The following is an 11451-nucleotide window of genomic DNA, read 5'->3' on the forward strand; positions in this document are numbered from 1 at the left end:
TGTATTAAAAAGGGACGGAAGCTCATCTGAAAGAGCTACCTACCGTCTGATTCGTATGTGACATTCTGGAAAAGACAGGACCGTGAGGGCAGTAAAAGGGTCAGTGGTTGCTGGGAGTTGGCAAGAGGGAGGGACAAATAGGATGAAAGGATTTTTTTTGGGGGGGGTTGAATCCGAAAGATACCATGATGGTGGATACAAGAGTTGGTGATACAGTTGTCAAAATCCGCAGAGTACAGTGCCCAGAGTAGCATCAATGTAACTACAGACTTTAGGTGACAGTGATGTAACAGTGCAGGTTTGTCGACTGTCACAAAGGTCCCCCCACTGTGGCACTGGCTGTCAGACGGGGGTTGCCTGGGGGACAGGACAGTGTACATGAGCTCTCCACACTTCCTGCTCAGTTTTGCCATGAACCTAAAACTGTTCTGAAAAAAAATGAAGTTTATTGAAACAACTACAGAGCATAGAAGGAGGAATTTAGTTACTGCTTGGAGAGGGGCGACGGAGATAAAGCATGAATTCCTGTGGCGTGCAGAGTGCGTTGGGGTTGGGCGGTTAGCAGAACACACGCAAGGAAGTGGGGTCTGGGACCCATGCGGTACCAAGGCAGTAGGATTGAGAAGGCAGGATGGCCTAGGCGGAGCAAAAGGCCCAGAAGGCCACTGGGCAGGCAGAGGGGCAGGTGGCAAGCAACTGTGCCTCAGTGGCCCCAGAGAACACCCCAGTACTCAAGCCACCTGGGCTCCAGGGACGCTGGGACCCTGAGGCTTGGAGGCCACGCCTGGGTCCCACAGGAGGGAGTAGGGGAGGTTGGAGGGGAGAGGGGTGATGTTGGTGGCCGGTGGGAGGAACCAGGGCTGAACCTCTTACCCAGAGCCTGAACTTGGCGGGAAGGACAGAAGTTTGAGAGGTATGGGCCAGGGAAGGTGTTTATAGGGTGAGGGAAGTGGGAGAGTGTTTATAGACTGAGGCCTCCATGCAGGTGGAAGGAGGAGGGGACTCCTCAGGGGCGGCCTCCACTTCTTGGAGAAAACTACTGCCAGGGATTTAGCCCAGTGGTTCCGGCGCCTGCCTCGCAAGCACAAGGTCCGGAGTTCGATCCCCGGTGGCAAAAAAAAAAGAAAACACACAACATGATTAGAAAAAAGGAGAGGGAATTGAAAAGATCTATCATGTCATCTCTTGGCTTCTTAGTGGTTCGGTTTTCGTCTGTCAAGTTTTCCTGGCGGAGAGAGAAGGTCACTCAAAGAGGTCCCATCCCAAAACTGTGTCAGCCCAGGGACCAGCACACAACGTGGGGAAGACTTGCCACAGTGGACGGGGGGTCAGAAGTGGATAGAAAAGCTTGTTCTCCTCCTCCCCCAGCCTGGCTCCCAGTCCTCAGTCCCCTCTCCCCTCAGCCCAGCCCTTCTCGGGGACCCACCCCTGACCCCCAAGTGCATGGAGCGGGTGGGAGGACCGAACCACCGTGCAAGTTGAGGAGGTCGGGCAGTAATTGAATCCAGGGACCTCGAGACAGGCAGAGGCCAATGGTTTTTCTCGGCCTAATTAGGGGGATTTTTTTTAAACCCAGGAAACAAATCCATATGGTCTGTGATTCTTTTCTCATGCTCTTTACCCTCCTGGAGTTGTAAATGTTGTGGGCTTTTTAGCACCAGGGGATTGGAAAGGGGGAGAGTCTGCAGGCTAAGGTTTCTCCAAGGCAGCCAGGTCCAGGATCTGGGCCCCGTGCCGGGGTCCTGGCCCCCACCCCAGCCCCTGCACCCGGCCCGCGCCTGGCAGGCAGCCGCACCCCACCCCCAAGCCAGCCTCCCTCTCCCCCAGGGCTCTTCTTGGGCCAAAACCTCTGCCCCCAGCCAGCCCTTCTTCTCCAGCCCCCTGCCTGCACCCCCCTCCTACTCTGCCCTCCTCTGTGTGCGACCTGTTTCCACCATCAGCCTGGGAACTGACCAGAGTCAGAGATTGGCTTTTCCCTCAGTCTGGGGGCTTCTGAAAAGCTGCTCCACATAGTTTTCATCTGTAAATAGCAGAAGGCCCTGAGGCCAGACCTAAGGCACACAGGAGGGAGGGTATGGAGCTTTTTGTTTATATACACTGCAGGACTTGGGATTGAACCCAGGGCCTTTATGCTAAGATACACCCCCTGCCCTTATTTATTTTTTATTTTGAGACAGGATCTGGCTAAGTCACTAAATTGTCCAGGCTGGGCTCAAACTTTGCATCCTCCTGCCTCGGCCTCCCAAAGTGCTGGGATTATTACAGGCCTTCGCCACCATGCCCTGCTCAGAGCTTTGCTATTTCTTTCTTTCTTTTTTTTTTTTGGTACCAGGGATCGAACTCGGGTCCTTGTGCTTTCGCAGCAGGCAGTGAAACCACTGAGCTAAATCCCCAGCCCAAGAGCTTTGCTATTTCTATAAGAAAGAGGCCTGAGCCCCTCCAGGCTGCACCTCGGGGGGGGGGGGTCTCCCCTCTACAGGACTAAGAGAGCACCCGGAGAAGATGGGAGGCATGGAGCTTGTAGTAAAACCAGGAGAGAGGCGAGTCTCTGGTCAGTAGCTGAGGGACTCTGCTTAGGGCTTTCTAAGCCAGGAGGTCCCTGCTGGAGACCTGGGGCTGCACATGTGGGGAGGGGAGCCTGTTTTACACTCGTGTCCTAGCTGAGCCTTTGGGGTTTGTTTGCCCCAAGAGAGCCCTCCCACGCACAGGGCTCTGGGGAGGGGGCCCAGGCCAGGGCCCCTCAGCAGTCACACAGGATTGGTTCTAGGGTCCTGGCAGACCCCAAGTCCCTTGTATAAAACGGTGCATCCAGCCCACCTCACCCTCCTGGATGCTCTAAACCATCTCCAGATTACTTTAACACCCAGTGCAATGTACGTGTGACATGAATGCTTGTCACACGTATTCTTCAGGGAATGAGGAGAAAGAGTCCATACCTGTTTAAAACAGGCACAATTTCTGCCGCCTGCCTCCCAAGCGCGAGGTCCCGAGTTCGATCCCGGCACCAAAACAAAACATGTTTCATGTCGTCTTGGGTTCTTGCCAGTGGCTGTCTCTCTGGCGGTACAGATCCGTGCCCTCTGAGCGAGCGCCTTGTCGCCATGCCTCGAAAAATTGAGGAAATCAAGGAATTTCCGCTCACAGCCAGGTGGAAGGATGCCAAATCCATCCAGATCAAGAACAAAGATAATGCGAAGTTTAACGTCCGGTGCAGCAGATATCTTTATACCTTGGTCATCATAGACAAAGACAAGGCAGAGAAACTGAAGCAGTCACTGCCCCCAGGCTTGGCAGTAAAGGAGCTGAAATGAACCAGCCAGACTGATGTCAAGTGTATTAAAAAGCTTCGAAAGTCAAAAGGAGGGGCCACAATTTATTTATTTATTCCTTCACTTATTTACTTTTTGGGGTTTTGGACAGGGTCTCACTATATAGTTCAGGCTAAGAAAAGATAAAGGCTAAGATCCAAAACCCCAAAGTCCAGGAGAATCCTTTCCATGCAGGTTCCTGAGACCACATCCGAGGGAGGCCCAGGCAGGCTCCAGGCAGTGGGGACAGAGGGCAGCCACTGCAGAGGCCCTGTGGGAAATATGGGCTGTGCCCAGGAAGGGTACAGGGAGGGCAGGGTGGGGTCCCTCTGGGGGCCTCTAATGCCAGGCTGGGAGGGACAGTGACTCAAGTATAATTTAAGACAATTATGTTAATAAATATAATTTGACAAGGGTGTGCTAGGTCTGGCCTCACATGTAGAGTGCTAGCTTTCAGTCCCACAGCACATTGCCACGGGAACTTCTGTTTATCCCCACGTCAGGGTTTAGGGAACAAGGGCTCAGACAGGATTTGGGACCACCCTGGCCAAGTCCCCAGAGCTGGCAAGTGGCAGGTCCTGACTTTGGGTCCAGGATTATGTGGCTCTCAAGGCCACACATTGTCCCCTGGTGTCCCAGGGGATGGGGCCAAACTCTGTCCACAGCAAAGGTCCCTGTGGGGCCACCCAGAGGGACCCAGCAGAGACCCAGAGAGACAAGTCTGGGTGTCTCAAAAAGGCAGATTTATTTGGAATCCCAAGAGAGGGTGGCAGGGCACCAGGCATAGTGGTGCATGCCTGTAATCTCAGCACTCAGGAGAGTCACCAGCCTGTGCCACATAGCTAGGCCCTGTCTCAAAAAACAAACAAGCAAACAAACAAACAAACAAAAAAATAAAGGTGTTGGGGTCCTGGTGAACTACTACAGAGGGCAAAGAGGTGGACAGTTGAGGGTGTGTGGAGGGGTCCGGGGAAGGGTCCCCAGGGTGAGAATCGGGTCTGCAGCATGTCGTGTGTCTCCTGGCCCCACCAGGCCTGGTCTGGCACCAGTCCCCTGCTGCCTGCCATGGGGGGCTGAGAGCAGAGCAGAGCCGGTGCTGAGCCCACATCAAGGTTAAGGCGCCAGGCTCCGAACTGGGATCCCTTTGTTTTTCCCTCATAGGTTCCAGCTGTCCCTGCCACTCTTTGAGGGATACTGCAAGGGGAATGAGCCGAATGGAAGTAGGCTCAGTTCAATCTCCCTCTCCCCCTGCTCTGAATCCCAGCCCCAGCCCAGGCTCTGCGCCCCAGGCCCCTGTCCCGTCTCCGTTTCCATCCTGTCTTGGCCTCCACCCCAGCCTGCGGGCAGCAGAGCCAGCCTGGCACAGGGGACAGCACAGGAGGAGAAGGTGCTGGGGGTTGTGGCTTGGCTTTGCCAGCTTCTCTCAGGGGTCTGTGTGCAAGTCTCTGGGTACCAGTGGCCTCATTTCTAAGGTGGCACAATATTGCCACTCTGCCAGGGCTAACAGATGATTGCATGAAGGTGCAGCCATAAAGTGCTTTGCAGGTTTTAAAATGCTAGACAGGTGTCATCTGGGGTCACTAAGCAGTGTCTCTGGGGGCTCAGTTAACAGGCAGCTGCATTAGCTCCCTGTCCCCTCGGGTCCTCCGGGGTCTCCAGGCCTCTCTCCCATCCTGAAGCGGGTCTCCTGGGTCAGTGACCCCTCTACCCCCTGCAGGCCTGAAGAGTGGGGTCCCCAGGCCTGGATGGTGCTGCACCTCTGTTCTTGATGGAGGGTCCCCAACTCCATTTCAGGTCTCCTGGGTTGGTCTGTGGCAGTGTCAGCTGACTAGGTTCCCTCCTTTGTCCCTGGCTAGCCAGGCAGCTGGTGGGGTGCAGTGCCACAGCCTAGCCAGGATCACAGCTTCCCTCTCCCCTGCCCTCACCTGGATCACTGCTGGGTTCGCCCGGCCCCAGGGCCTCCTGGTAGCTCCCCAAGAAGTGTGCAGCAGGCCCCGGCCTGCCAGGCATGTGGCACCCTCTGGGCACGTGCCAGCCCATGTGCTGCCCCAGATGGGGGCCCGTGGTGCCCAGGCTGCTGGGATGGCTCCCTCGTGACCCTGATGTGAGTGTGGCGGCACTGGCTTCCAGCCACTCAGCCCCCGGAAGAGATGCCATGAACCTGACGGAGGCTTATTCATCCCAAAGAGGTGGATGGGAGCTCTAGGCTGAGGGTCTCCTTGCAGAGCACGACCTCACTGAGACCTTTAGACGGTTTCTCTCTCCATTTTGACTGGACTCGGAGTTCCTAGGGAAGCAGGTGCTGGGGCATGGGCAGGACGAGAGGAGTCGGAGCCTGAGGACCCAAGCCAGCCCCCTTCCACTGGCTGAGGAGCCCCCAGGGGGTGGAACCTCACAGGCTGCGGAGTCCCGGAGAGGGGGCGCAGCTCAAAGTCACCCAGCTGGCAGGCGATTCAGAAACATTCCACCTGAACTCTGGCATTCCCTGCACTCCTGACACAGCTGAACTGGGGCTCCTGCTCCTGGGGCCACTCCACCTCCGCCTGGCATTCTTGGTCTCCCTGAAAGCCTCCTCCTCTCCAGAGCACCCCATTTCTTTCTTTCTTTTTTTTTTTTTTTTGGTACCAGGGATTGAATTCGGGTCCTTGTGCTTGTGCAGCAGGCGGCAAGAGCACCCCATTTCTATCAACAGCTCTGTCACCCCCAGCTGCCAAGGCTGGAGCCTGGGGCACGTCCAGACTCCCCTCTGCTGTACTGTTTTCCACTGGGTCTGTTCCCCTCTTCTGAGTGTTTCTTTTTTGGTACCAGGGATCAAACTCGGGACCATCTCTTAGTGTTTCTTGAGTTGCTTTCCAGGCTTCTTCCCCACCTCAGGCAGCCACCTCACAGCCCTGTCGGCCCCTAGGTCCTTCCAGAACATTCTCTGCTTCAGGCAATCTCAACAGTCCCTCATTCGACCTACATCCTAGCTCCTCACCTTGTTCCCATGACTGTGGGGATCAAAGTCAGCCTCTTCTCTGCCTGATGGTCTGTCTCCAGCTGTTCCATCCCTGTACCCCAAACTCTGTCCAGTCCCCAATGAGCAACCTGCGTGGCTTCCCTGCATGACCCTCTTGGGTCCCTGCAGCCACTAAGACTTCCTCTCCAATATCTCCTGGATGGTCTTGCACCCCAATACCCACTTGCTTCACAGGGGTTTCTATCAGAAAATCACTCTCAGGTTGCCTAGTGAGGAAGAAGGAGCCCCAGTGTTGAGTTAGCAGGGGGGCTGCAGTTTCGGTTCTGGGAATCTCTGTTGGCAGCCTGACCTCAATGTCCCCCGCTCTCAGTTCTCTTGCTACCTCATGATGGAGTGTGTGGCCTCCACCTTAGCCAACTGGTGATCCATCACCTCCCAGGCCAGAGCGATGGGCCCACCAGAACCAAGGGCACTGGGGACTTTTGCTGGGACTCTTGGGACCAAGTACTCTGCTTCCCATGGCCTTGAACCTGAAGTCCTGCAATTCTCTTCCACCACAAGGAGAAGCCCAGTTAGGAAACAGACGCAAGGAGAAGTGAGAGAAACAGGTCCCGGGTATTGCTTGGCCTAGTGCCCTCCCACTTCTTTTTTGTTGTTGTTTTGGAGACAGGGTCCCGCTATGCAGTTCATTTCAGGGTGGCCTTGAATTCACTATGTAGCCCAGGTTGGCCTCGGATTGGCAGCGATCCTCCTGTCTCAGCTTCCCAAGTGCTGCGATTACAGGTGTGTGCCACCACGCCCAGCTGGACTTCCACTTTCTGATGAACAATAAATTCCCTAAACCACCCTGGGTTGTGTACCCCACACCCCGGTGCAGCACAAAGGTGTCTGATTAGTGTATGCAAGAAGGAGAGGGGAACTCCCAGGTGGCTGGCTTCCGGCTCCCAGCATCATCTTCCAGAAGGTCACGGGTGGCCTCCCTCGGCTCCAGCATTGATTGCATGTCCTGTGTGCACTGCTGGCATCCCGAGGGCTGCAGAACTAGATGAGAACCATCTGTGCTGCTGATGGGGTCCCAAAGGTGGATGCTGAGCCCCAAGCCAATGACTTCTGGGGGGGCTCCAGGCCCTCCTTCCTTCCTGGCTGACTCAGGCAGTCACTAAAAATCTGTGAGTCACTCGAATACAGGAAGAGGGTGCAAACATTCTTGACTTGTCCAAAGGGAGCCATCCCAGCCCAGGGAGGAGACCCAAACCCACCTCTCCCAGGAGCCCTTTGAGAATGTTGCTGGAAGCAGCTGGAGCAGGGATTGCTGGGAAGGGAGCCCCAGGGATGGGAAGTGCCTGGATGCTGTGGGAAGAGGGCAGTGCAGAGTCTCCCAGGAGGAACACAGGGTGAGAGCTGGTGAGAGCTGGAATGTTCCTGACTGTTCCTCTGTGCTGGAGCCTCTGGGAAATGCTGCTGGCCTCAGTGCTAGGCTGGTTCTGGGGCTGGAAGAGGCAGACAGCTCAGCTGGAGCATCCTGGGAAATGGTGTGACTGTGCAAACCCCTAACTTCAAATCCAGGGATGACTCACCTCAGATGTGGGGCTAAGGAGGGCCATCGGGCCTGGATGGGCATTGCACTGGAGTGGCCAAGTGTGGGTCCTGAGAGTGCACCCCAAGGACCTGGCTCCAGGGGGGGCCCAGGCAAGAGGACTGCAGAGGAGAGCATGGTGTACCCAGGAACGGTCAGCTGGAGGGCAGGGTGCTGGGGGGAGCAAAGCACAGGAGCCCGAGGAAGGAGCCCTCCGAGCCTCAGATCTCCTGGGGCCAGATGCGTAGGGCCTGGCCTGGTCCCTTGGCCTTCTGCCTACCAGCTGCCACCAAGCTGGGGAGGAACCTGCTTTGCATTATCCCAAGAGCTGCCTGCCCCAGGCATATGGTCCACAGACCCCAGCCCAGAGCATCATGGGAGATGGCATCCCTTGACCCCCAGCTCTGGCCCAGCCCCTTCCCTGGGAGCACTGGGTGCAGAGCCTCCCACCGTGCTCCGTGGTGTAGCTCCCTGGGGTTGGCAAAGATGAAAGATGAAAGAGCCGATGGGGAGCCTCCGGGTTGGAGGCAGGGTGAGGGGGACACCTAAGAGGTGGGGTGCCGAGAGCACTGATGACACAGGAGGAAGCAGGGGAGTCTCTGTCTGTCCTCTGAGCCCCCTTAGTGCTCAGAATGAGTGGATCCTACAGCCTAATGTGGTGGTCACCAGCCACTATGGCTACTGAGTGCTTGAAATGTGACAAGTCCAAAGTAAGAATAAAACACACACAGCATTTTCAATAATAATGTTAACTTGGGCCGGGGATTTAGCTCAGTGGTTCCACCGCCTGCCTCACAAGCTAAGGACCCGAGTTCGATCCCCAGTACCAAAAAAATAATAATGTTAACATATTGATTACGTGTTGAAATAATTCTTTACATTAGGCTAAATCTACTTGTAAATTCACCTGTTAGCTTTTCTTTCCTTTTTTCCAGTACTGGGGATCAAACGCAGGACCTTGTGCTTGCCAGGCAGCTGCAGTGCCACCAAGCTACATCCCCGGTCCACATGTTGCCCGTTTGCTCGTGTAATGTTGCTACTAAATGGTTTTAAATTGCAAGTATATCTCTTGTATTAATTTCTGTTGGGCAGAGCTGTTTCCGAGCGCACCCATTCTGTTAGCCAGTGTGAATCTGTCAAATGCCAACTCTGTGTCAAGCAAGGTGCTAAGGATTAGAGGGTTAGCAAAACCAGAGCTTAACTCTGGTTTCCTGGAATTTACAGTAATCAAATATTAGGCATCCCAACGGGTGCCTAATTACAAAGAGAGATGAAGTGGTCTAAAGCAAAGGAAGGGGGCATGGTAGTTTCTGAAGCTGAAGTCAGGAAGCCTGATTTGGGCTCTGGGGTTTTTCCCAAGGAAGTGCTGGACTGATGTGGCTTGGGAGAGAGAGTGCTAGACAAAGAAGCAGCAGGTGCAAATGTCCTGTGGCAGAGGGAATAGCACAGCTGTGAGACATGCAAGGAGACTGGTGGGGGGGCTCTGAGAGTGAGGAAAACAGCACAGAGAGCAGTGAGCCTCAGGAAGGTGTGGGGTTCACACTCAGCTCTCCAATACCACAGCAAAGATGGGGAGCTCTTGGGGGAGAATTAGAGGAGGAATGGAGGCCAGGCTAAGGAGGACAAGAGGGTCTGTCTGCACTGCAGGGGGCGGGGTGCAGAGGGACCTCTGGCAGCACGTCTTTAAGGATCTGTACCCCATAGCCCCAGGAGTGCTGGGTCAGCTGCAGTCACTTCCGGCCTCCTCAGATGCTCACTACAATGCAACCTGGAGGCCGGGAGTGTGGCTCTGCAGAAGAGCTAGAGGCCTGGCTTCAATCCCCACCCCCAGCAACAAACAGAAGGCACCCCAGCTCTATGGGTGGTGCCTCTTCCTGGCTCCGCCCCCTCCGAGGTTCCCAGTCTACTGCATCCAGACCCCTTTGCCAGACCCTCAGAGGCCTGCCCTGTGCATCCTGCCACTCCCTCCCTCTGCTCTGGCTCCCAGCCCTGCAGCCTCCCCAGGCTGGCTCTGCTCCCCCCCACTTGGGGCTGAACCTGATTTTAGGCCACACACACTCCTCCCCGAGCTTCCTAACTTACGGCCCTTAGGGCTCAGCTTCTGTGGCCCTTCCCTGACCCCTGGTGCCAGGGGCTGCTGGGGCCTCCACTTGCCTTGATGTGGCAGTGCACACCACGTAGGGCCTGTCTGCTCAGTCTTCTCAGGCAAGCACGAAGTTGTGGGGCTGGGGTTGTGGCTCCTCGGTAGAGTGCTTGCCTGGCCTGTCCAAGGCCCTGCACTTGCTCCCCAGCACCACAGAACCAACTAAATAAATAAGAGTGTACAGTTGCAAGCCAGGAGTGGTGGGGTACAGCTGCCATCTCAGCACTCAGGAGGCTGAGGCAGGAGGATCACTGAGAGTTCAAGGCCAGCCTGGACTACCTAGTAAGACTCCAAATCCAAAGAAAGAGGAAAGAATGTGCCATCAAAATGGAAGGCTTGGGCCAGGGATTTAGCTCAGCGGTTTCTCCGCCTGCTATGCAAGCGCAAGGACCAAAGTTCGATCCCCAGTACAAAAAAAAAAAAAAGGAAGGCTGCATTTACACCTCCCTCAGCCCCGAGGGACAGCACCAAGAGACTACATTCCTTCCATCAAAACGAGGAGCAGGGCTCCCTTAGGACAGGAGTTCTGCCTCTCATCAGACTAGGAACACCCTTGAGTCCCGGACTGTCCCTCCATCAGACAGGAGGCACCTTTGAGTCAGAGACTCTGCCATCTCACAGGCTGTTCCCTAATACGGAGATCATTTCTCTGACCTCCTCTGAGGCCTTCCTCCCCACACCCAGTCTTCTTGCCACTATCTGTGTGTGTGAGTTGGGGAGAACAACAAAAAGGCCCCTCCTCCTTGTGTCTGACTCCCCGGGGTCTGGCTGGCTCATCTCCCTGGACGTGGAGTCAAGAAGGTTTCTCTGTTGCTCTTTCTGGAAGTCCATGCCTCCCCTGCCTTCCCCAGTAACGGAAGACCTGAGCCAGCTACCAGCAGAAGCAGCTCTGTCCCCTGCCCAGCTGGCCTCAGAGGCGGGTAGCAGCCTGGGCCCAGAAGCCTGCAGCCCCAGCAGTCCCCAAGCCTGGGCCAGGCCAGGGCACCCAGCCAGGCAGGCAGAAGCCAGGGCTGGGATCCACCCATCAGAGTTGGAGGGCCGGGCCAGTCAGCCTCCTGCAGAGCCATCTGGAGCCAGATTCTGTGTGCGCTTGTGTGTGTGTGTATGTGTGTGTGTGACAGGCCATGTGGGTGGCTGGGAGCTGTGGGGTCATGACCTGGGCCTCCTGGCAAACCTCAGGGTCCCCTGTGGTCAGTTTCACTTCTGACATCTGATCAAGTTCACAGCTGGCCAGCTTCCCCCATGACTGTTTCTACTTTCCCTTGCCAAGACCTGGGGGCAAAGGGCCCCCTCTCCTCCCCCTCCCACTAAAATGAGCCTCGTGGCTACACAAGGGAACTTGCTGGACTTCCCAGGTGGGTGGAGGGGAAAAATAGGACAAGAACTCACCGAGTTGGCAATTACACCTGGAGTTCCCGGGACACACGCAACCCCAAACAACTCTGACTCCCAGAAAGCCTCTTCG

The 11451-nt window shown here is 55.7% G+C and overlaps 1 protein-coding gene across 1 annotated transcript; it reads left to right on the forward strand.

The window, feature by feature from the left end:
• The first annotated feature begins 363 nt into the window (after positions 1 to 363).
• On the forward strand, positions 364 to 3351 carry LOC101724845 (large ribosomal subunit protein eL38-like). Its single transcript, XM_021240321.2, has 2 exons — positions 364 to 539; positions 3047 to 3351. The coding sequence occupies exons 1-2, from the start codon at positions 439 to 441 to the stop codon at positions 3309 to 3311; spliced, it is 366 nt and encodes a 121-aa protein (XP_021095980.1). The 5' UTR covers positions 364 to 438; the 3' UTR covers positions 3312 to 3351.
• The last annotated feature ends 8100 nt before the right edge of the window (positions 3352 to 11451 follow it).

Source organism: Heterocephalus glaber, unplaced genomic scaffold (genome assembly GCF_053883595.1).
Source record: "Heterocephalus glaber isolate CG9 unplaced genomic scaffold, H.glaber_assembly_v1.0 deba00001773, whole genome shotgun sequence".
Classification (NCBI taxonomy): domain Eukaryota; kingdom Metazoa; phylum Chordata; class Mammalia; order Rodentia; family Bathyergidae; genus Heterocephalus; species Heterocephalus glaber.